The 26575-nt window shown below is 40.5% G+C and overlaps 1 protein-coding gene across 1 annotated transcript in view; it reads right to left on the bottom strand.

The window, feature by feature from the left end:
* Positions 1-16489: 16489 nt before the first annotated feature.
* Positions 16490-26575, bottom strand: part of SLC9A4 (solute carrier family 9 member A4) — a 31194-nt gene continuing 21108 nt past the window's right edge. The window contains exons 9-12 of the mRNA XM_018908923.3: positions 23350-23446; positions 21378-21509; positions 20574-20661; positions 16490-17218 (exon numbers count right to left, since the gene is read on the bottom strand). Coding sequence (XP_018764468.2) covers positions 16920-17218; positions 20574-20661; positions 21378-21509; positions 23350-23446 — 616 coding nt within the window. The 3' untranslated portion in view covers positions 16490-16919. The remainder of the gene's footprint in view (positions 17219-20573; positions 20662-21377; positions 21510-23349; positions 23447-26575) is intronic.

Raw genomic sequence — 26575 nt, 5'->3', positions numbered from 1 at the left:
AGGGCCTTGGCTGAATAACTCTGTCTCTAAATCCATTAATTAGTGAATTAATCTCTCAAATATCAAATGATTTATTATCTGAAATCAACAGTCCATTGAGGATGCGTTTTTCCACAAACCTTTCCAGGGCTGCTTAGCAACCATCCCCATAACCCAGGTCCACCAGAGGCATTATACCTTGCTCGTGTGGGCACTTTAATGGCAGCAATTTAGCTCTGCAGGCCTGAACTTTGGTTATCCATTTTAAGGCCTTTGCTCTGTTAGCAGTTGTGTCTGCACAACTCGTTTGATTTAACTGGAAAGAGTGGAGAAAGGGGACAGGTACCATCAGCCATCTAATATTCCAGGACTCCAGGAATGGTAGAAGAAGCAGATTAGATAGATGCAGAACATGAGGGATGGAGCATAACTACTTTTTTTTAACCTCCAAAAGCAGCCCCATAAATGAAGTGCTGAATTCAGAGTGATGAGCTCTTCTTTTCTGGTGTTTCCTTAGGCCACACTCAGCAGCAGCCACAGCACCAGTCACAGTTATTCCAGTGTGAAGCCCTGAGGGAGCAACACGTTGCTGCTTCTGTGGATTACAGGCAACCACCTCCCAAAAGCCAGGACTAATCTGGGTATCAGAGTAATTGCACCCATGTGAACACTCTTCCAAAGACTTTTCCTAAAGCTTTCCCCAGCCAGCAGGTGTGTACACAGCACTCTGCTCACCATGAGTAAGCATCTCCAGCAGATCCAGCCAGGAAGCTCTGGAGAGCCTTTTGTGCCTCACACCAAATAACAGAGAGGTTTTAGCAGCACTGCAGGGCATCAGAATTAAATATCATCCCAAAGAACAAAAAAAGGAGCTGTCACAAACTACTGCAGGAGGGCTAAGTGATGTTTTTAGCTCCGGAGGGACATATATAACCCAGGAAGACTAATAAGCCATGAAATTAATTTCTGCTATTGCTTCAAAGTGAAGTGCCCTTCTGTTCATAAGACAGGCAAAATCAAGAAGAGTCACCCAGAGAGTGATTGTACTGTTTTTCCTTTTAGTACTTCTGTTTCAGGCAATCCGGATATCACTGAAAAATTACATTGTTGGGCACATTTGCTGAAAGTCTAGAATTCAATATGACAGGCTGGTCTCCTTCTCTTAAGTCTTAGAACAATCTAATTGCTTAATAGCTAAGCAACATGTTTAATGTTTAAACAGTAAATCCCCTCTTTAGCTCACTCTGCACCAGGACACTTAGTCATTGAATGATTTCTGAGGCTGTGTCCCCATGCTGGCTGTCAAAAGTAGCCACTGTTCTCAAGCTCAGCACCTGTCACTGCCATGAATACAGAAATACTAATTTAAATGTTTAACTTCGGGGGCAAAAAAAGTTAATGACTAAAAGAACACTTCCAGTGTTCTTAAAATGCCATCAACAACAATGAGAATTTTCCTTTGAAAGCAGAGTTTGATAGATTATGGCAGATATGATAAACATATTTCCTAACTCTTTCCCATGAGTTCAAGTTGGAGGGCTGAAGCTGGAGGGTGAAGTGATTCCTTTAGTGCTGTAACCCATATTTACAACTCTGACAACCTTTGAAGCATAGAGGTGTAGCCTCTGTTTGCAAAGGGCAAGGTAAAGACTGACCCAAAGCCACATTTCTGACTCACTCTTTGCCACTAGATTAATGGCACCAGTGTAGTGTGTTGGCCAAGTGTGGCTTTCAAAAATGCTGAGGAGTTGTGGATTTCTTCCCTGAAAAAGTTTCATTTACAAATAAACGCTACAATGTTTCCCAAGCAGTTCTGAATCACGCAAAAAATGTGTCCAGGCTGTGCTCAGTCTTGTAGGAAATCAACCACCACCTTTGTCTCAGCTAAGCACACAGCCTAACCTCTGCTTCCCTTTCACCAACAATGAGCTGGCTTGAAAAGGTATCGTAGGTCACATTTGGGCCCTTGATAAAGACTTCTCTGAGAAGACTCAGATCTTAAGCAGGAGTCTAGAAATGTCTTCTGGGATGCCTACAGAATACCACCCTGTAGCCATGATGAAGGTCGGTTGACAGCAGTGGCTGGAACAGCAATAAAATGGTGTAGGGAGCTGTTCATCTCATGGCCCCTTTCTCATCTGTACCTTGTTTCTGACATGCTCTTGTTTCTCCTCCTTATCCCAAAAACCCACCTGCAATATACAAATAAATGCACCCAGTGCTTCCTCCGGTCATCACTAGCTACAAGGAGCCATCCTTTAGCAAAAGCATAAAAAAATACCTTAGATTCTCTATCAACCTCAAAGCTGACTCTGTCTTGAGTGATGCTGTGTGTATCCCACTGAAGCCAGGGAAGAGTTCCTGACAGCTGAAGTAGCCCCAATACAAAGAAGGTGTTTTGAATTTTGAATTGCACTGAAAGGTAGTGTATGAATTGCTGCACTGGGCTGCCAATTAATTCTACACACTAATACTGTGTATGCAGGATTTAAATAGTAAGCATTTGTTATCTTGAAAAAAATTAACCTAGAATAGCTGGTTATTTTTATAGGCTGTATATAACTTTTCTGTTAGGATTCAGAAGGTTGCATTTCAAGAGTTGATTAATTCTTCTTTCCACTGGTTTGTGTTTTGTTTATCTCTACTCAATTTTCCATTACTTATTTCTCTTTATGCAGCCTACCCCATGAAGTAATTTAGCTGTCTTTTATGTTACCATATTTTCACTGCAGAAGGTTCATAAACCCTTGCAGAATCTGTAAGGGCTTATCTCAACTTCTTGGCTCTATGACCAATAGGCAGCTGGTGTGAACATAGGTTTTCCACTTGACTTGGTGGAGTTTGGTTTTAAGTTTTTTACAGAATGTTATGTGTGGTTTGTTTTCAAGAAAAATTAGTCCAGTTCATTGTTCCTATGATTCATGTGAAAAAATAAATCTTTTTCACCTCTTCACATAATCCTGTCCTTGGGAAAGCTAGCACAAAACAATCAGGTAAGAAACTAAAGAAAATCATTCATTCATTCAAGAAGACATATCATGGGAAAATCCATCCTTCCCACTGCTTTGGGAAGAGGAGGTGTGTTTGGTAGGAGAGCCAGTGAGTCTGTGAGAGTTAGAAGAAAGCCTCTGATTTGAAGACACCCTAAATTTAGTCAAAAGGACTACAGCTGTTAAATTCTGCCTCTGCACTCAAGAGACAAAGGTACAACATTAAGCTGCACGAGAAACCCTCCCCAGCCTGCAGCCTGCATTTTAGCACTTGTGAAGTGGAACAGCATCAGCCTGTGGGCTTAAGAGAGCAAAGCTGCAGTGCTTAGAGCACGCAGCAGCCAGGCAGCAAAATCTTCTATTTCCTAGAAAGAGGCTTCTCATTATTTCAAAGATGGTATTATTGGACCCTATGACTCATTTAACATTCCAAAAGAGTATCAAGAAATAGGTACAACATTTTCATTATCAGAGTTTCCCAAATGAAAAAAAAAAAGAAAAGTAATAGCAAAAAATATTTATTATCTTTTTAATATTATTTCTTTATTATTCTAAAACTTCTAAAAGAATTTATATGGCATTTTAAACTGGGAAGATGCATAAAGGAGCTTTCAGGAATGGAAAATATGGACCCTTCTTTGGAAAGCTTTGAGAAGAGTGGAAATTTTTGTTAATAAACTAATGATTGCTCACTGGTATAGAAACAAATTGGATACATTGGCATAATGAGGAAGATGTCAGATTTTCTTTGCCTCAGTGAAAGTATTTCAGTTTACCTTCTCAGCATTTGACAAACTTTTTAAATGCAAGATATACATAACATACCACTGAAAAGATCTGATGAACATTTTCAGTATTGGCAATCCTTTTGTAATCACAGTATCACAGTCTCCCATACCCTCTTCATCTCTCCATACCCTGGTTTTGATTATACTCAAATGCTAATAGTTTAGTAGAGAACAAATTTACTGCTTCTTCAATGACTAACAGACAGCCTCTTTTCCTTTTATATATATTTATTATCTATATCAATACATTTACACACAAGCACACATGCACATATACTTGCACATATATATGAGTATGATTTTATTTATATATCTTCCATGTAATTAGCTCTAATAAGCTGTCTCATGTTTGAAACTACTTTTCCCCTTTTCCATGAATGCAAATCTTGCAAATAGAATCAGCTGCTGTATTTATAAATCATTTCAGCTGGCATCAATACTTAAATGTTAGAGTTCTCAACTTAATTGCAAGCATTTAAAAGTGATAGAATACCAGTAGGATTTGATCCCACAATTAATTGCATATGGGCACCAAAATGTAAACAAACTTTTTGATCAGAGAAAAGGCTGCACAGGGAAAAAAACAGCAAACAAGCAAACAAACAAAAAAAAAAAAACTAGAAAGAAAAAAACTAAAAAAAAACAACAACAACAAAAAAAAACCCCTGTACCCTGAAGAAAACCATCCTAAGCACCCTAACAGAAAAGTGCAGAGGAATGGTAAAGTGTGTCCAATGCCAACAACAAACAAATCTGCTCACAGAAGCCATGTTAGGATAGCATTACTTTATTGAGAAGATTGTATCCATTTCCTTGTAATTTAACCTGCCTCTGATTACTTTCTTATGCAACAGTCTCTCCTGGAGCATTGCGTCATGGAAAAAAAAGGTGGAGCAGTTATATTCATAGTCATTAACTACCAGTATTTTTTTTAACTCCTCCTGCCTGACACTCCATCTATACCTTCTGAGGAAGGAACACCCTGCCAAAATATAGAATTAGCAAAATTTCTAACATGATTTGCAACAAGGTTTGTCACTTCTTGATACATAGGAATAAGTAAATCCTCTTTTCCATTTGCAGGTGTCTTGGGAAATGCCAGTTCTGAGGAGAGGAGCAGAGGCTGTGTATCTGTCCTGTGCAATTAACATTGGCTTGTCCTGTGGTGAAGTTGGCATTTGGTTCTCATCTCAACTAGACCAGCATGCTGGTGCCAGTCCTGTAATTGGCAGCAAACACCATCCCACAGTGTTTGAAATAAACCAGAGGAGTTGTTTAACCTTAGAGAGGGGAAAGAGAAATCTGTCTGACCTGTGTTTTCTACTGCAGAAGTCAAAAATCTTGAAACTCAAAGCCACATGAAGTCCAGTAGTGAAGAGCTAACAAATTTTTGATCCTGCATGCAGTCCAGTCCCAGCAGCAGGATTCCCAGACTGGCTCAGTACCACACAGTTGTGAGCAGATGCATTCCTAAGGCAAAATAGATGGGCTTCTTACATGAACATAGAGATGGAGCTCATGATAGAGATGATGATACAGCTGCTCTGATTCTAGATGCTCCTTTCTTAGAGCCCATGCAGGTATCTTGGTACAGAACCAGACTAAAAAGTATCAGCATGTTTTTTAGCAACTGCTCTCAAGTTCAGCCCTAGCAACACATGAAATGTGTTCAGATGCTGGTCTAAAAAAGACAAAAATCTCTTAGACTCCCTTAAATTCCTCAAAAAAATGTAATCATAATTTTATTTTTAGGGTGCCCTCATCTGTCCTGTAGCACGGGCATCTTGGGATCTATTTAGGGCTCCTGGAAAGCAGCAGGCACTTCAAAAAGGCCTTCTTCTTGCTACCCAGACCCATCAATCACTGCCTGCAAATGCTGCCTTAGAGAGCTGAGCACAAAAAACACCCCACCTTGATAAGCTGGGCACACATCTGAAGCCAAATGTGGTGAATTCAAATCCCACATTTGCCCTGAGCTACTATTAAAATGTCACAGGCTGGCCTAGGCAGGGTGCCTCCTCCTTCATGGCTCATTGCAAGTACCTCTTTTCCTGAAGTTTTTTTTTTACAGTGCTGGGATGGAATAGGAGTTTTGACCCTTGCTAAGAAACTTGTAGGTGTGTGCATTCTCCAGGTATTTTCCAATTTACTACTCACTAGAGGGGAGTCCTGGATGAGGGTTTGGAGTAGATGACCTCCAGAGGTCCCATCCCAACCATTCTGTGATTCTGGATGTTACCCATCACCTCTGTAGGAATTGCCTCTCTGTGAGGATTAGAGGAAGCCTTCTCTCCTGGGTTTGAGGCTCAGGATTCTCTCACCTGTATCACACAAAAATAGGATGAACAGAGAGATACAAATTGCCAAAATCACAAGGGTCAAAAGAATGGCAGGTTCAGATGCAGTTTTTGGAAACGGACATAATTGTTATGATTCAGAGCTGGCACTGAGCAGAGCAGTTGGCTTCCAACTCAGAAGGTCACTCAAATTCTGGGTTTGAACTGTCCAGTTTACCCTGAGAAATCATACCCAAATGCTTCTGTGTAAGGCCAAAACCAGAAAGTATGTAAGTCTGTTCACTACAGAAAATCAAGCAATTGACCAAACCAGCAATTACTGCAGGATCCAGATAATCTTTACATACAGAGAGGAGAAGTTTGGGGCTTTTTGAAGAGAAAATCCTGCTTTTTTGAACTCAGTTGCAAGAAAAAATCCAAAGCTAGATATGATTTCACCCTACATTATGCTCTTGCCAGTGTGGAGGTTTTTTGGTTATAGATAAGGATCAGCCAGGGTTTATTGCGAAGTTTATTTTGTAGTAAGCCTGTAGCAGCAATTAAAGTTCCAAAACAGTTTTCACATACTAGTAATTTAAAGAAAAGTACATCTCTGAAGATGTAATTTTCCATTTTTAATCTCTATCCAAAGATATTCATTAACTTTGAGCAAATTCCTGTCAAACAGTTATAATTGTATGAAAAAGATACTTTTGCAGATATAAAAAAAGATGACTGCTGACTTTTTCCTTTTTCTTCTATAAGATAAGCCAAGAGAGATGACCTCTAAAGACTGGTACATAAATAACAGCTCAGAAACTTGTTCATAAATGCACTATAAAATTAAAATGGAAAAGAACTAAATTATAAATCCTGAATGCTGGGTAATAAGAATGCACAGTTGAAAGCAGCAATAAGATATTTTGATTCCTTTCAAGTCATAACCTGCTTCCTAAAATGATATCTGAGGTCACAAAACTAATACATGTGAAAATGGAGCTCAGTGTTAGCTCAGATGTCAGAACATAGGTGATTTCAGCCTCAGTGCAAAAGTTGTAGCTATGCACAATATTACAAAAGTTCCTTTTATAATTATGTCAAGCAACATTAAAAAATTTCATATCACAAGGTAGGATAACAATTAGAGAAAAAAATAATTCTTTATATGGAATGGTTCTATGTGCTATTCTAACACAGAATTTATTTACTTAATATGTAAACTCTTCCAGGAATAGTCTTTTCTTGGTTTATATTTAGCATGGTGAGTGGGAATTTGTTGTCCTTTAACATGTAGAGGTCTGTGTAGGATGATAATATATTGAGGAAAATAAATCTTTGATCTAACCTAGCACCCAGGTATACCTCATATCCTGACTACTGTGAACAAAAATTTGTCATACTCATGCAGAGACAATATACAGACATAATTTCCCAGCAGCCAATTAAGATCTTCACCAGAATAATTAATTATATATAGAAGACACATCAATATTTCCTTCATGCCCGGCAGCATGTAGTTCTTAAAGAAGCAGCTATGAATATTTGGTTTTACTCTGAAATTTGTATAAAGACGCCATAATGTTTATGACCTCTATAACAAATGCAAACTGGGATAGGTTTTAATTCTTTACACTTTTTGTACCTTGATATTTTTAGACTGACAGACCAAGTAAACAATATCTAGTTAATGATATCCTATCATAGTGCATTGATCTATTATTTTGGGGGTTATATTTATCTATATCAAAATAAGATATTTCATTATGTAGCTTTTCTAGTATTTTTTATAAAAACCAGAATGAACTTGTATTTTTCCCTCCTTACACATGCAGAAATTATTCTCTACAAATCTTGAATGAGAATACCATAGTAGATACCAGTAAAAAGTTATTAGCAATATCCTTCTTGTGAGAAGGATGTTTTAGGCCCAGCAGTGGTTCTGTGAAGTATACTAAATAAAAAAAACTTCTCAGGCTTTGGTGGAGGCATTATCAAACTGAAATACCTGAACTGGGAAGAATTCCATCTTGGTGATGATGGCCAGACCTACCATAACACCTGACACTGCAGGAAACCGATACCAGTTTCTATCCCTGTGGCTCCTGGAGAAGACAAATAGTGTGGGCATCAATTGTTTACTGGGAAGTTTGGAAACATAAAATAATTTCAACAGCAGCAAGCCCTGCCCCTCAATTATGCCTCTGTTTAATACTGAGTAGTCCTTAGCAAAGGCCCAAGTCTGAAAAAATTAAGGACATACTACTCCTATTTCCACAAACCACTTAGCTCTTAATGGAAGCTTTCTCATTGATTTCAATAACTTTATTCATATGGGATGAATCCTTACATGTTTGGCTCTAATGAGACTCCTCCAAACCTTGAAGTTAAGCATTAAAGTCCAGATCCTTGTGGGTATTTACGTGTTTAATTATTTTCCTGTATCAGAACTAGCCCGTAAAGACACGTTCCAAATTCTTGGTCATAAAGGCATGACAGTTCCTAGATATTTCTTTCTGCCACAGGCAGCCTGCCAGCTGGGAAGCTTCTTTGCCTCAAAACTTCAAGAATACCGTGTGTCAGTCTGGCATGGGGAACTGGTCACTAAATTAAGATCACGTAATACATAGAGGCACAATGTTTTCTTTTGGTGATGTAAACTCCTGGAATGCACTATAGCACTGCAAAACCCCCACATCTCCCTTCTGTGCTACGCCCTCTGTCTTTATGCCAGTGGTTTTTAATCCCACACAAAAACAAAAAACCACTGAACAAATTTTCTAAAAATAATTTTAAAAAGGCGACTACTTTGACAGGGTTTCTGACTTCAGTGGGTGTTAATTGTGCATGTCAATCTTTTTCATATCCAGCCTGACAGTTGTTTCTTCTAAGCACAGTTGCTTTTTGTTCTCTTGATTTACAGCAGAGGATTTGAATGTGTCGCCTTTCCTTTTTTGGCTCTTTAAACACATTGCTTAATTCCATCAACAGAGGTCACTGCAGCTCCTTTCCTCTTTGGTGAAAGTGTTCCTCTTCCAGCAGATAAAGCATAATTAATGCTGTCATCTAGCAAAAGTTTAGTTTATCCATTATTTTAGAGACAGAAAAATTACTACAGGAAAATTTGCACATAGTGGAAGGCTAAAGCCCAACAAAATCAAAACAAACTAAAACAAAACCCCACCAATAACAACAACAACAATAATAAAATGAGCTCATTTGAGCTTTGAAACTTAACCTATTTATGGGAACTTGTTTATATGAAGTTTTGTGCTTGGTCACTACAGCTATCCTTCCTTACATTACCCAGGAACAAGACATGTAAATCTGATCTTGGCACAAGCTGTTCTATCTGCTCTGCAGCTCTTGGTAAAGCAGTATCAGGCATTTCTATACTATGGAAAAATAAGAAAAAAGCTCCTTTAAATTGCCAGGACTTTTGTCAGCAGTCATCACTTTCATTTGAATCTGTCTGCATACTTATGAAAATGATGAGGAATGATTTTGGAATATTTATCATTAAGCGGAGTTCAAGCCAAAGGGTCCATCTGAAGCTGCAGTAATGTGAGCCTTGCAATTTTCTATCACTAAAGGCATTGCAGCTGACAGAGCCAAACACACTTGCAGAAAAAGTCTTTTAGAAATTAAGAGAATATGGGAGTTGCACACAGTGAGACCCTGTTAAAGATATATATATGTATATCTACATATGTATATATGTATATCTATATCTGAGTATATGTGCTCTGTGTGTACATGGAGAAATAGCTTAATTTATTGAGGAGCAAAAGAAGATTTGTCTCAAAGATCAAGCAGTCATAATTCCTTTCTTTGAAAGGATGCTTTTCTTTCATGGGTGCCAAAAGGATCAGGTCAGTGGAATACTAATTCAGGCACAGTAAGCTGCATTCACATGTTCACCACTGAGGTGTCTAAGCAGTCACTGGAGTCAGTGGAGGCAGAACTGTTTTTCAGGTAGTGACCAAGGTAGCCACCCACATGTTCAATCTATTTATGCCCTAAATGCCTTTGGCTGCCTCGAGCAGATCCCCACAAATTTCAGTCCCAGGGGTTCTGTCCAGCTGCCCTAAAGGTGCCTAAAGGGGCCTCTCTAAGCTCTGGCTGCTGATCCAGGGAGCAAAGAGCTTCTGTGGTTCCTCTACCAAATGTGGCCAAAGATGGCTTGTGGCATCTGTATATGCCTTAGCCCTGAGTTTCTTTAGCCCTAAGAGATTTGTCCTAGTTCTAACACCTGTGCCAAACATCTCCAGCTTCCCACCTTATCAGAAGAAAGGGAAGAGGAGCAGCTTCCAAGAGTTTCTGTTCCATTTTCCAAGAAAAAAGTCTGTTTGCCATAGTATATTCACTTCCTACCCTGTCACCAGATTTTGGAACTAAGCAAAACATGCAGAACATACACAGTTTTTTGAAAGGAACAACAGTGAATGTACAAGGGAAAAATAAGTGGCAAATAATTTTTTTACATTACTTATATATTTTGTACATGGTTCTTAAGTATGGCAAAATTTTATGACATGTTTTAGGACATTGGGTGTTTGTAAGCAGCAAGTCCTCATGTCTGGCTTGAAGCAGTGCACAAACAATTTCTGTGTGAATTGTTTCCTTTTTTTTGTCGTGTGAGATGAATGAAAACCTTCAGCCTGTTCTTTTGTTCCGTTCTGTAGGTTTCAGTCATCTGAAAACCAAAGGGAAGTAAAGATAGACTTGGAGTCAAGGAGCCAAAGTTAGAGTAAGAAGAAAATGGTCCTAGGCTTAGTACCAAATAATGACTCTAAAAACTGGGACAGGTGCCAGCAGTTTAACTTCAAGCATCTTTTATGATAATTTTATATTTAGCAGAATGGGGTACTGATGAGAAAGCATTGAGCAGATGTCTGATAATCTGACCTGTGTTTGCACATGTAAAAGGGATGTTGCAGTTGACTAATATCTGTGCCCATAGCTCACTGTGGCTATTCATGACAGATCCTTCTTTTTATCTATGTTTCTCCCACAAGGATAGTTGAAAAATAAGTAAGGTATGATGTTCAGTTTGGATGTCTACTCCTGTACACTGCTGGTGTGGCTGCAAATCTGCCCTGCCACAGAAAACTCTGAGAATCAGAACTTGACATTGTTTTCTTCAGTCCATGTCACTTTTCTTATGATTGAAAGGTAGTCAAAATTTTCCATAAGGATGGGTGGACTAGAAATAAACAAGAATCAATATTAGCTTTTGAAATTTAACACCTGTGAAACCAAAGAAGGAAAGAATTGTGATTAACACTGAGACAGATTCTCAAAATGAAATTAACTAGGCAACTTATCTCAATAGACTTCAGTCATTTTAACTGGTTCTGAATATTACTCATAAACCTAATATCTTTAATTTTAAGGTTCTTAAGTATAGTGAGTTTGGCTAAACAGTAAATATAATTGTTCTACCTAAAAAGCAAACAAAATACAGAGATAAGGTAATCTGCTTTTCCACTCTCAGTGTTTGTGTTTTATGCACATATGTAAATAGAAAATTTTAAAAAGATTATATATGAAAAAGGAAGCCTACAAATATTTTTTTTCTATTTTCCAGTCACCCTCAGGCTTTTAAATAGTTTCCACTCATATATGACAATAAAATGTGAGGGTTTGGGATGTAAGTTTTTGGGCTGCAGAAAAATACCTTGAAAGTGTTGGTTCTCAAAACTGACACACCAGCAAGAAAATAAGGAACATTTCACAATTGTTTCATCTTCTGTTACTTATAAGTTGTGTTTTGCATCCACAGCCATTTGATGGTTTCCCCTACAGATATCACTGGTCCTCTCTCTTTGACTACCTCTCTCATAAATATGAATTTTATCCTTCTCACACTAAACATGATCATTATAAGCCTCTCCAGCCTTAAACTCTGACCTACTTTCCTGAATCTCATATAGCTTTCCTTTGCTGCTCTGAGCACATCTGAACTCTTGTCATTTAAGCCAGTGTACTTCCTTGGCACACACAGAGCACTAAATCAGTCCACCCAGAACTCCCACCAGGACATTTGCTATTTTCCTTCTGCTGCAGCTTCTTCTCTCTGGCTTCAATAGACACATGCCTGCTCCATGCACTGGGGTTTTGAGCTGAGCTACAAGGGAAGTTGCCTCCCCCAGTCCCTGGTTCTGCATCCTTTGCCAGTGTCCTCCTCTGGTTTGACTCAGAAACTCTTTTGGGTCTTTCACAGCATCCTTCCCTATCCTGCTTGCTGGCATTCTCCTGTAAGTAGCAGTTTTCCCTGTGGGTGCTGTACAGATGGCAGCATCCCTGACTGCTCTGGGGTGGGCACCACTGTCCCTTGAAGAGAGACCACAGCAATGCCTTCTTCCAGTGCACCCTGCTAACTTGGATGTAACATCCATCACAACGTGGATGCTCCCTGCACAAGCTGCTATCTTGTCCTGATTGCTGCCACCACTGCACTTGCTGCTGCATCCTTCTTGCTGAGTTCTCTAAGGGGGAGATTCTTCTTTTACTGCACATTCTTACTTGCCAGGGATATTAATTGAAAGGCAATATCTGCAGCAAGAGCAACAAGATCTAATAGTTAATTACACTGCACAATAAACACGAAAGTACTGCCAGCTCCTCACAACATATCACTGACCTCAGTAAATCCCTCCCTTTTTCTGCAATATTCTGTTTGAACATTGTTGCTTTTGCTCCTAAAATATGTTCTCATTATGATTGTTCTTGGCTTATTTTTCTCATTGATTAACAAGTTTTGTTCAGGTGTGAGGTGCTTTAGGCTGGGATAGAGTTAATTTTCTTCGTAGTAGCTCACATGGGCCTGTATTTTTGATTTGTGCTGGAAACAGTGTTGATAACAGGACGTTTTTGTTATTGCTGAGCTGTGCTTACACAGAGCTCTGTGTACACAGAACACAGAGCTGTTCTGCCTCTCACCCCACCAATGAACAGGCTGGGGGTGCCAAGACAGCTGACCAGGTGACCAGAGGGATATCCCACACTGTGTGGTGTCATGCTCAGCAACAAAACTGGGGAAATAGGAAGGAAGGGGAGGACAGTCAGAGTGATGGTGCTTGCCTTCACAAGTCACTGTTGTGTGTGGGAGCCTGGTTTTCCTGGAGATGTCTGAACCCCTGCCTGTCCATTGGAAGTGGTGAATGAATTTCTTGTTTTCTTTTTCTTGTGTGTGTGTGTGACTTTTTCTTTACTTACTAAACTGCCTTTATCTCAACCCACAAGGTTTTCCTCCACTTCTCTCCCCCATCCCATCACAGGGGAGTGAAGGAGTGATTGCATGGGGTTGAGCTGTAAGCTGGGCTTTAACCACCACATTACCACATTATCTCCTGTTTTTTCTACTGTGAAAGGTAAAGGCCATTAATTATTATTCCTTCCTGAAACTCACCTGTCCTGCCAAGGAAACAGTCCTAATTTTCTGAGCTCTTATTTCCTCTCTGGATTTTGAATAATATTCTTCACCTTCTGGGCATGGGTTTCCTGTGCCAGTTTACCTTAAATAAGTGTGGAATTTAAATTCCTGAGTAAACAGCACTCTACCAGCCTTAAAAAAAAAAATAAATAAATAAAAGAAAGAGGTCTTGAATTAACTCACCTTTGTAAATTATCAGCACAAGGTTCCTGGATGTGACCCAGGTTCAAGAGCTTAAGAATGCCCACACACTGGATTTAAATTCACACCCTAAACCATTTCAGCTTTCTTTATGGTGAGGCCTGAAAGCCTATAGACATGAATTAAGTTACTTGTAATAAGATATTGCTGTAGTTATTGCTATTTAAAATACAAGTAATGTGCTTCTTTCAGGAGAACTGTTTTGTCCACAAGAAATAACTATGACAAAAAATAAAATGTGCAACATTATATTTTGGAACATATTTTATATAGGCATCTGCAGCATTGCTTCTTGGCTGATGGCCAGCAAAGCCATTAACAGCAACTAATGGCACAGTAGGAAATTTTCTTCCAGTACTATTTACTAATTGCTAGGAATGAAAACTAAAAATAGCCTGTACAAGTTTAGGAGCTAGACTGCAAAATCTGAGAGCGCTCTTTTAACTTCTAGCTTCTCTACAGCTTTACACTCTCTGAAGTTCTGGGTCACTGATTTCACCAACAGGAAGATTAGGAATGAAGCAAAGGAGGGAGATTTGACTCCATCGATGCACTAATTCTCTTAGTATTTTATTATTTTTCTTTAGTCCTAATATAAGCCCATAATTAGAAACTGAATATTTTGCTCCCTGCTTCTGATGGTCAATTATACAATGCTCCACAACTTGTACAATATTTAAGGAATTTAGGAGTCAGTTTTGAGCATATCTGTCAAATATACACTGGCCAAAATGCACAGACTCCTCTTTCTCATGATGTATGCCTAGTCCCTTCCCACGCCATTCCTGACATCCCGTTAATCCTTGTCTCACAGAGTTTGTCTCTGTCCAGTTCCCCCAGACAATTCGTTGATTAAATCTTCTTAAAGATGAAATGCTGAATTTGCAGCTCACAGTAATTCCTCCATTAGAGCTGTCTCTTGTGAGCCTCCCTTGGAAGATGAGACACAATCCCTTCTTCATCTTTCTTTCAGATTTCCTCAGCTTTTCTGTCCCCAGGGATTGCCAGCAGTTCCTATCCCCCCACCAGCCAGTTTCAGAGATCCTAATCCCCACAACTCTGTGATGCAGAAGCAGGTTTCACACCTCTGTTGCCCTACTCCATGCACCTCTGTGGCCTCAGACCACATCATTTGGGTCGAATTTTGCCCTCAATTAAATATCATGTGGCAACTGTGTGGCTCACAGTGCAATTTAAGACCTGAGTTTGTATAATAACTCTTCCCCTTAATATCATGTTTTAATTTAGATTTATGATATGTCAATATAACTTACTGTAGGACTCAGATCTCGTGCAAGGCTTTTGTTTGAAAAAATCTGTGGAGCACTTCCTCCTTTGGTGGAGCTGGGTTTATTTGTTGATTTTCAGGTACAGAGCTGTATTTCATTGCTAATTCGGTATCGGTACAGAAGAAAAATCCTACCCTGTTTTAATAATGTACCACTGTTTTCATAAAAGGAAGTCATTTAATTTCTCTGGCACAGTAAGGAAATACAAACAAAACTCAAGTTTCATAAAGCTTTCTTCAGTTTCAGTGCATATGATTCATTATAACCTGCTAAGCATACAAAGAGCTGCAAACATGAGAAAATGGGGAAAAGGGCTTGTAGGGATCTCTTCCTCTGGCAGTACTTTTCAAGTTTTTTAGTTTAGATTCTACCTGTCCTGAATCAGAAAGCCTTTGTAAGAAATGTGAAATCATAACTTACAGAAATAGGTTCTTTTATGGACCAGGACATACAAGCAATAGTGGCAATATAAAAAAGAGGAACGTGCAAGTAGCACTGCTATCTCTGACTCTTAGAGTAGCATTTACAGACCTTGAGTTGGGCAGCTAAGCAAGGTCTGAGTGGAGGAGACAGGAGGAAACTTGACAAAAACGTGACTGAACTTGGTACATTTCTTAACCATAGATTTGACTTCAGTCCAGCTGTAAGGGTGGGTTTATGGACTTTTGGATTCATCCCTTTGGATAAAATCAGCTCAGCTACAGTGCTGAGACACAGAAGACAGTGGCAATGCTGCTTCTATTTTACAGAAGGGAACTTTTTCAGAGAAACTTGGTGTCTGGGACTTGACTAAAATTACTAAAGACCATACTTCTTGCTTCTCCTGCTGCTAGGGAGACCCACCATTGGGAGTGGAGCATGGGCACCTAGAGCCACTTGAAAGGGAGCTCCATAGAAAGGCTGGGAGTTCAAGTGCTGTAGTGCACATCCCTCTGATTATTTCTGCTTTCTTTTGGAGAAAATCTTCCCTGTACAACATATGGGAGGCAAACACTAGGCTTTTCTTTCCTGCTACACTGCAGGCTACAGGATTAGGCTCCCTCTACCTTTAATCCCAGTTTCTTGCTTCCCATCTGCATAGCTGGTCCAGGTGGAAAAGGGTGCATGCATTTGGGCACACAAGGTGGAAGTGGGGAATGGAGAAGTCAGATACTTCACAAGGAAGCCTCCCGCTTGCTGAATCACAAAAATACTGTGTATGTTCTTGCCATTCCATGCTTACAAATAAAATTCTGATGGCATTCCTGCCTGAAGACTCCTCTGGATTTGTACATACAAGGATACCTCCTTTATTAATCCAAAACAACTGTAGGTGAGTGATAGGAGCCTACATATAGAAATTGATTTAAGTAGCTGGAGCCATGGATCATCACAGTGGATGACTTTACACACTTTTGCAGAGCCAAAACCTGAGTTACCAAGAGGTTCCCAAGTGCTTAAAATGTTCACTGAAAATCCTTTTGACTTAAGGTCTTGCTTAGGCATCTTCAGTGACATTTACATGCCCTAAAAAATGCCTCTCTGTTTTTAACTCTTTCCTGGAATGCAGCTGATTCTGATCTGAAATCAAAAGCTCTATGCAAGTTGAGGTAATCAATGTCAGAGAAGCCTTTAGATATTTCTGGATGCAGACCATAGTATGAAACAAAGGCAGTGTCAGCTTCCAGCCACAGCACTTCAAGCACCCAACTACTGCTGTTTAAATCCACGTCCAAACCCCTACAAATATCACATTCTTTTCTTTCCTGCAGTGTTTTTTTTTTTGGAAAGAAAGCTTGATATTAGCACATAAGAATTTGAGTCTTCTCTGAGCCACTAAGTACCTTAATACAACTCTTGAAAGTAATACGAGAGCAAGCACACTGGTCCCCAGAGGAAAATCATAGCTTGGTTCATATAAAAGCTTTGTTATTTCTTTTGAAGCAGTGCACCAGGGGCCCTAGAGATGCAAACTCTGCTCCTCATATGACTAATGGCCTGGCTGGTGCCATTGTTTCTGTCTCTTCTTCTGATTCATACTGCTCCAGTTCTCTGACAGGGAAGCGAGCCTTTGGCATTGGAGCTGGCTTGTGTGCCCTGGTGAAACGATGAGGCCTGGCTGAATTTCCTCTGTGAGCTGGCAGGGTGGATGGAGCAGCTCGTCTGCCCAGGTGTGCCATTGGAATCAGCTCCTGGCCCTGCTTTGCTTCCAGTGGCCGTGGTCGGGGCTGGGACCTCGATGTTAATGGCAAGGCAGCATCAGAGCCACTCCTATGCTGATCTAAAGATAAACAGACAAATAATTCCTTTTCTTAAAGAAGAGAAGAGAGAAATGCCATGGTGTTGGAAAGGGTATAAAGGGTATTCAATACAATACCTTGGAACTGAAGCATTTTAAATAATTACTATAGAATAAGGAAGCAGTCAATAGCCCTATTTTTAATTTTCATCTCAAAGCTGATGTTTAAAAGATTTTCTTTACCTCATCTCAGCTCTGAAACTCCAGAATATGAGCACATTCACTTACCTTTTAGTGTCTCACAGAGCTGCCCAATGCCTTCACTGCAAGGATGAAGGGCAAGGGTGAAACGCAAGAGTGTTCCTTTATGTAATTGAGATTTTCCTCAAATTTCACAAGTGTACCTAGTACCATGGTTTAAAAGCATTTTTAAACCTACAGCACAAAACAAAAATGTGAAAAAGGATAAAATTCTGGTCCATCAAAAATCAAGTTTGTCAGTGACCTGTGACTAACAAGTGGGAAGAGAACGTTTTCATCTGAAACCAGGGGTGCTTTGATTACTTTGGGTGTGTCAGATCTGCTCCTACCAGCTTGCTTTGCCACAAGCACATTGTAAAAATTTGCCTGCAAGAGGCCAATAACTGGCATTCTCATCCTGCTGAGTTTATAGAATATGCTTTTTCACTTTCCTAAAGCCACTTGTAGTCTAACGACACAGTAGGAAAGTAGTTAATCCAAGAAACAACTCCTAACAATCTAAGCTAGGAGGGTCTGGGATATAAAGACAAAGGTCTATGAACAGTAAAATTAGTCCAAATCCTGCTACAATTAAAGTACATATGTATTGACTATGGTCACAGTTTCAAAATTTAAGAAATTATTGCAGATCCATAACTATTAAATTATTTTAAGCTAATGTTTATTTCACAGGTGGCACAGTGAAGCACTGCTGCTCATAGGCTACATGGACATACCACACCCCTAGCAGGATAGGATTTCTCAGATTTCCAGGGCTTCTACTCAGCCCTTTGGGAGCATCACTGCTACAAAGTATGAATGATAACCAAATAAATAATTCATAAAATCATAGACTTGTTAGGGTTGGCAGGGACCTTTAAGATCCCTTACTTCTGCCCCCCTTCCATGAACAGGGAACCTTCCACTAGACCAGGCTGGTCAGCCCCATCCACTTGCTCATGAACACCTTCAGGGATGGGGAGTCCACAATTTGTCTGGGCAACAATAACCTCTCTGGCCAGTTCATTTATATGAGAAAGAGCTGATAAGTGACTTAAGGATCTATTTAAGGTTATTTCTGAGCTTTATTTACTAAAATTTCTGCACATGATAATATATAAGACCTAAATCAAGCTTTCTGGAAGACATTTTTTCCAGAAGATCTTCCAGACATAGACAGAAGAGATGACATTTATCTCTGAAAATGCATGTGTGCAAATATGAGGTTGTCACTCTAATTCCCTACATACTGAGTACTTCTCTTCTTAGTTTCCAAGTGCAATTCATCTCATCCCAACAGTTTATGAGAGGACTTTAGTGTGGCTTTTTCCTGCTGAAGACACTTAAAATGGTGTTAATGCTACACAATGTCCCTAAGGTGGGGCCAGAGGCTGGACCAAAAAGTTTACTTATTTGGAGAGATTACAAGACAGGGCTTAAATTCAGGCCTATCTAATAGAAAAAAAAGTACTTGCATTCACTGCTTCAGGATTTAGCTCTCTTCCCACTAAAACAATACACCTACCTCCTATAGCAGCATTTGGTTCCTCCAAAGTGTCTGCAGTGCTTTTAGATCTGAGACTGCTCTGTGCAATACTTTAACTCTTTTAGAAAGATACATATCTCTTGTGATAATATCCTGATAAACAGGACCAAAAAAATCCCCTTGAGTAACATTTATTTTCCTCTCTGAGTAGATCCTATGGGTTTCCACTTTGCTGTCATCATGTGTGGATGCCCAAACAGGACTTTGAATGGAGTGTTTAGAGCAGGAACCAAAGACAGTGAAAGGAAGAGACTTGAGAAATCCAGGGAGAAACAAGTGCAGGAAAATACAGGAAAAAGAGGATTAAAAGGGCCAGTCAGTACATATGCCCAGTAATGCCCTGCACTTGAACAACACAGTCTATCTTGCTTTTTCATTTGACTACACTTCTGACTGCATTCCTCTATCAGCAGCTCCCCATACTGTGTGCTTGTGTGTGGGGGGGCCTGAGTGCCAGCAGATGGAGGGACTGGGGTGCATCTGTCAGTGCAAAATTGCTGGTAACCATCAAGCCAGAGTAGCCATTAAGTAAGGTAAGAGGCTTGGGAACTGCCTCTTGGATCAACAATAAGCCAGGAACAAAGACTGAGGAGGGCAGAAGGTCTGCAGGTTGAGTACTGGAGGGAGCAGGAGGTCCAGAGCAGTGGCTGAAGAGACCCTGGGATCTGTGGCTGGTTACTAGTAAGGCCATAATGTGGACTGGACACCAAAGAGACAGGGTTGCATGTGTGTGTCCCAGTGTGTGAAGCAAGAGGAGACCAGGGGATTCAGGAAGTTGCTCCAGGGAAGACTGGCTGTCCAAGGCCAGCTACTGGAGGGTCTTACTATACATGAGGTGGAGTGTAAGACCAAGTCTCAGTGTGTGTGCATGCATGCAGGTCTGTGTACCAGCAGCTGCTAGGGAGCTGTGTCCCCTAGTGCCCAAGTGCCACCAAATGTGCAGATGGAAGGTCCAGGGCCAGCTACTGAGCAGAGCATGTATCTCAGGCCAGCTACTGAAGATTCAGATAGCATGTATGTATTTATAATTTTTCCCTAACACTCTATCAGTCTCATCAGCCAGAGAGGGAACAAGGATGAGGCCATTGGTGCTGTTTGCGTTTGTGTGAGCCCTGTGCCATGGCTGTGCTACTCTCTGGGTCTGGCTGTGTGTACACAGGCACTGAATTTTGGTGCGGGGCTGCCTGTTGGGAATACCTGCTCAGTCTTGGTAAATGCAGGACCTGGGGGCACGGAGCTCCATCAGTCTCTGGGCTGGCTACAGGTTCAGCAAGTCATAATAATTTTGCATACAGCTCTGTCTGTGGGGCTGCAGGAAATGACTAATTTTTGTTCTTGAGCTTGGCCAGGTGAAGCTGCAGGGATCACAGGACTATTTGTTCAAGAGGGAAAAAGAGAAAAGCGGGAGGTGCAGGAACAAAAACAGAAACTGCTGCAGTAATGATCATATAAACAACATAGATAAAACAGAAAGGAGAGAAGGGTGTAGCTCATTTAAAGAGGCTGTAGACTTCCATGGGACTGTGCTTGTAGTACTGTTAAATCCACCAAACAACTGGCCAAGTTTCTTTTGCTACTGGAATAGGATACAGAGTAAAGCACTTCTATTACCTGTAAAAGTAACATGCCTGGTTTTTCTTCTAGTGGGCTGGCGTGGACCCTGAGGCAAGGAGAGGTAGCGTATTTCATTGGTGTTAACCTGTGTAGGAGACAGAAGTGTGTCCAGTGCCTGTGATTGCCTCCACTTGGCAGTTACTTTGTGAAACAGTAAAGAGTCATGGCAATATGCTGCACCTTAACAGCCAAATTTTGATAGGCATGAATAAGATCAATGCTTGGTTTGGATGGTTGAACTCGACATCAGCTCCAGTGAGAATATCTGTCTGATATGACAGCCAAAGGGTTTTTACCATCACCAGAGAAAAACATGTTCCTCTAAGGTTCACCTTTCTTATTTCAGGTGAAAAATTTGAATACAGCTAATCTATCCAACAAAAACTTTTTTTTCTTCCTTAACCATGATTTTCTCAGCTATAAATGTCTGTGCTGTTCAATGCCTCCCTTCAGTCAGACAAATCTCTTACTGATTGAGAACCCAAATCATCAACATGCCAGAGGCTTTGCATCAGGCCTTTGTTGATCACATTATACTTTGCACATGCAAAATCAATGCAAGTTACATTATTTTACTACACACAGCCAGAGTAGCTGATTCCTGACCAATGCATAGAGATGGGACACAAAAACTTTGCTGCTTACATACTAAGTGAAGCTCTTTCTTCGTAAGAGCTGCATGAACACACCAGGGAAATATCCATTTAAATTACAGCGAAGAGCACATTAAAGCTACTGTCTTGCCACATTTACAGAGAAGCAGAGGCATTTTTACATAAATGGTAGATGGATAACAGGTACCGGTCTACCCCAAGGCAAGCTGTTTCCCTTCCTGAAACTTTGCCTCAGGCTGTGTTCCCGACGGATGAGGATTTCTTGCGCTTGTTTCTCACTTGTCTCAGTAGGAAGATTGTGCCTGTTGTATGCTGGTGCCTGAAACACAAAATGCAGCCAGCTCACTCCCAGTGCATTTGCAATGTTAATCAGCCTGATCTACCACAGGGCCGAGGGGACATCCGCCTCAGCCCGGTCACCAACGCAGCTCGCTTTGGTATCACGTGGCAAAATGCAGCAGCACACAAATCTCACTGCTGCAGAGCAAGACGGGAGGAAGCTGAACACAGCTGTAAGTCTCAGGCCTCAAGGGCTGTGTTTTGATGCCAATTTTGATGGACTCTTACCTGCTCAAAGTGCAGGTGTATAAAATATACCTACCTAAGAAGGCTTAACATCTCTGGGCTTGTCCTGTCTTTGTCATCTCTTTTTTCATCTCATCAAGTGTAGTTGGGAGCTACAGATATGAGGCAGGTCCCAAGAAAGAGATAACTGGTTAACTCAGCTCTGAGCTTTGGTACTAACATGGAGTAAGCTGGAACAAGCTTCAGATGCACTCAGGAACAAAGAATATATCTCCAGAATGAGATGCACAACTGAGTTTCCTTTCCATATTTGGATAAACTACAAATTAATATTACCCTTAAACCGAGCATCAATTAAGACAAGCTTTTTAGTTTATCACATACATCTAGTGAAATAAAGGAAATAATTATCTGCCTTTAAGAGAAAAATTTACTGAAATTGATAGTCCCTCTTAAAAAGTAGAATCTCATCTCAGTTTCATTCGCAAGGGTCCTTGTAAAACTGGTCTGGGGAGCAAGAGCTTTTCAGAGCTGAAAAGGAGTATTAGAAGTGGCATTACTTTCCATCCAATCTTTCATTTCCAAAAGCACACCATTCTCAAAACTACATAGGAAATGACTAGCACAAATAGTCATTACTGTAATTGATTTTGAAGAGAGAGAGTTCATTTCAGTAAGCTAAGAGATAACTATATATGCAAATTGTTGCTGGTAAGATAAGAAATGAATATCATAAGGATAATTAGCCATGGCAAATCAAACAACGTTAGGAATGAATAACATATTAATAATGCCACATTTAAATGAGCAGGCCCTAGCATTTTCTAGTACATGTGTGTTACATGAGTTAGCCTTGTTTATCGGCATAATTTCAAGGTTACTGTAATGTATTCTCTCCCACTCATTGCTGTGGGCGAGCTCTCAATTGTCTATTCAGTGCCCGAGACTGGATTAAGCTGATACCATACCCTGGGTCACTACATCAGGGTCACTACAAATTCCCGCAAAACAAATCCCCGCTGAGGTATTATCACACCACTTTCACGGCGAAACAAACCACCTAAATGTGTAAAATGAAGCTCGGAGGACGTGGAAATTTTTTTCCTTTCTTTTTTTTTCCTCCTGCGGTGCGGGTAAATGCCGCTCCCACGCAGGGCTGCGCGGTGTTTGCCCGCCCGCCCCCGCAGCGCAGTTTCGCTGCTGCTGCTGCTGCTGCCGGAGCCCTGCCAGGGCCGGGCTGCGCTCCCGGGAGCCGCGGCAAAGCGGCTTCCCGGCCAGACAGCCGAGCGGCGAGGGAAGCCTGACCTCTACAGCTCACTCACAGGTTTTGCCCGGCTTTTCGCGCTGCCGTCAGCGTGAAAAGCTGATGGGAAAAAAAAAAAAAAAAAAAAAAAAAAAAAAAAAAAAAAAAAAAAAAAAAAAAAAAAGGCGCAAACGCAGCTTATTCCACCCTGATCAGTGCCCAAGAAGCCCGGGGCTCTTCCCTCCCTGCCCTCCCCGCAGGTGCCCCGGGGCCGCGGTACGGGGTGGGCAAACGAGGGCTGCGGCTCCGCGAAGAGCGCGGCCGCGGCTCGGCTCGGCTCGGCTCGGCTCGGCTCGGCTCGGCTCGGCTCGGCTCGGCTCGGCTCACACACCCTCTGTCGCACTTGGTACAGGTTGTGTGCCAGGACATCTCTCATGGCCTCCACTTCTGCCGGGGACAGCTTGTGTGATCGCTGGTTCCTGCCGCTCCTGTAAATAAAAGGGGAAATTAAATATGATATTAATGAGCTGATTAAATACTAATCCCATTAAATAATGCACGGACTATTTTTAGTGTTAGAACAGAAGGCTATGTAGAGCCTTTCAGTGTTCAGCAACACCTGCAAATCATCCAAAGATGAATTTAAAAAGGTCAAATTTTGTTCTTTCAATGGTTTTATCCATGTAGTGGGTAAGTCAAATTGGGCCCTAAGCCCTCATACAACTGGCAGCAAAATTCTTCTTTCTTAACCCTCCAGAAGGAAGTTCCTATTAAAGGATTAGATTAGGCCATAACCAGCTCAGGAAAGCATTGCAAGTTTCCTCCTCCGTCTGAACAAAAACCTCAGCAAGGCCTGGGCCTTGCCATCTTACTGTTTTTTACTCCTTTGAGAAAGTGAAGAAAATCCTTAAGAGCAAAGGAGTATATTAATTATGAAGTCTGAGAGACCTGCCCTGTGGTGAGGAGAACATATAGAGTTTCCTTGCTACTCAACCTGTTTCTCCATTTGAAATTAAAGAACCACCTAGAAGATAATCATCTTTGTGTCTTTAAAATCTTTGACAAGCCCACAGTCACTTGTAGCTGCCTGGCTTTTTCACTAGCAAAACAGTGGAGGAGGGCTGCTGTGAAATGTTATCAGGTTTCACTACATCAGTCAATCACTGTGAGAGTTAGTGTTCAGATGAATTCCCAGGAAAAGAAAGGGTAATAGATAGTGATCATCCAGGATGAATCAGTCTGAGTTTGTCTTCTTGTTTCTGAATTTTTCCTTTCTCCATTTTGCTTTCTTGCCTCTTAAAAAAAAAAAAAGAAAAGAAAAGAAAAAGTGATTGCAAGTGGTGTTTTTCAGTTAAGTGATGTCCTTAAAGTTGTCTGTAAATTTTGCAATTAAAAAATCAATTTTGATCTATGTACAGTATTGCCAGAGTTTTGTGTGCATCTATCTCACACTTCCTCTAAAATAAATTTAAAAATTTTAATGGCAAAGGACAATGTATTCAAGCTAAACTGTGATTATGATGTAAACATAGGAAAAAGGTTGGAATTTGCAGTTACATCTAGTTTAACAATATTACTATTGTTTTGTTCTATAATGTTTTGTTCTATAATCTACCATGAACATCTTGAAACCTTGTAGGACCAACATGAACTGCCTGGATTCTATATTTTACTGCCTCTTTCCATAAAGTAGAGAGTGATCCCTGGTGCCCTGGCCCCTGTCCAAAGCCCCTGGAATAAAAGAATTAATTCCTAATATATTTCAAGGTTTTGGAATGTGTTTTCATTCTTCTATCAGACTAAAACAGAGACCTGACTTTTTTTCTGTGAAATTAAGAGGGAAATTAGCAACAGGTTAAGGGTAGTATTAGAGCTAGGACTGGGACAAGCAGCAGGGTAAGGACCTCACTGAAGCATGAGTGACCCATCAGTCTGCCACTGAGGTGCTGGCAAGTAAGTGTGACAGAAAAGGGCTGCCTTTCTGGATTTGACCAGAAATCTCATCTTGTCCCTGATAAATCCTTCCCATCAAATGTATAAGTGACATCCATCAATTCTCAACAACTTCAGTAACAACATAGTTATTTACCATTAGGGAAAAAAGACCTTCGCCTTCACCCAATTCCTGGGCTGAGTGGGTGGGAGCATTGGTTGGTTGGTTCCTTTTTCCCTTGCTTTCAGCTCTCAGAGGTGCACTGAGAGGATCTGGGGATGCTACCAGTTTTTCAAGCTTGGGTGCTCTGCACCTTTACTCCCTACTGGGTGTGGTGTGTCTCAGACTGGGGCACAGCCCACGAGTGCTGCCCTCCACACAGGGAAACCAGACTCCTTGCTGCCAGCAGCCCCTACCTGATGTCCCTTTGGACAACAGGGAGACCCTAGGTACACCTGGGGATATATACACAAGCACAAGCCCTGGGGACTGTCATCAAGTATTGGTCTCTAAAATACAGGCTTGGCTCATTTGTGTAATGCAAATGGAACTGGAAGAGTTGCTGCAGGTGGCTTTGACATCACAGGGAAGAACTGCCTCCCTGCTTTGTGCATCACTGAATGTGTCCACAGGGTCTTTATACCTAACAGTTGGGAATAAACTGGGGAAAGCATCTGAACAGGGAAAAACTTGACTCCACAGGGGAGATAATCAGATTATCTCTACTTTTCCAGCTGCATACCTCCACATGCCAGCACAGAAGTATCCAGTTCTAAGTAGTCTCAAATCTTATTATTTTGCTCTTTAAGTGAATTAAATACAGTAAATAAAACTGTTTGAGTCTCAGTTGAGCTGGGGTAGCAAGAGAAAAAATAGCATGAATATAATCTATATTGTTCTGGAGCACAAATAAAACACATCATTCTTTTCATGGGATTGAAAATAACCCTACCCAACAGATAACAATGCATGTATATGGCAATAAGGAACAGATTGCTTTCACATTTTGCAGTACCTTGAGAAAGGGCTTTCAAAACACCCCAAACATGTACAGTATGTTACCAAACCCATAAAGTAATCCTTATTGAAACTATTTCTTTGTTCTTATTGAATCTTCCAACATGTCACAACAAAGAACAGCACAGGATATATATTTGTGAAGAAAAAGGTTATATTATGATATGCCATGAAAACTGTCTCTCTGTAATGACTGCCATGACATTATTTCTTTCTTCCATAGATATGGAGATACTTGATATTTGACACATTGATACTTGCACAATCTGTGTAAATTTTTTTTATATATTATATCTACAATTTTGAACTTTGTAAATTCTCCATTAATCTTCTCTTTTCCTGTGAATGAATAATATTATTGGGACACAACTTTCTCATAACTGTACCACCACAAATGACAACACAGCAGTTGGTTCTGATCTGTACTGTATTGATATATTCTAAGATTTACCAAAGTCAGTATTGCAGCAATATGAAGCCAGCATTAAGTAAACTCAGTACCAAACCATCTTTCTCTCTAATGGTCATATTTCTTACAAAAACCAGCCATAAACCCACAGTTTTGATAATATCTCTAGACTCCATTTTTGCCATTTCCATCCTTATTTATGAGGCTTATATTTTCCAAAATATCATAACCTAATGCTCTGCTTTCATTCCAGTGTGG

This window comes from Serinus canaria, chromosome 1, assembly GCF_022539315.1.
Source record: "Serinus canaria isolate serCan28SL12 chromosome 1, serCan2020, whole genome shotgun sequence".
In the NCBI taxonomy this organism is placed as follows: Eukaryota; Metazoa; Chordata; class Aves; order Passeriformes; family Fringillidae; genus Serinus; species Serinus canaria.
The sequence above is the reverse complement of the archived record's forward strand: the minus strand, read 5'-3'. Positions and strand labels throughout refer to the sequence as shown.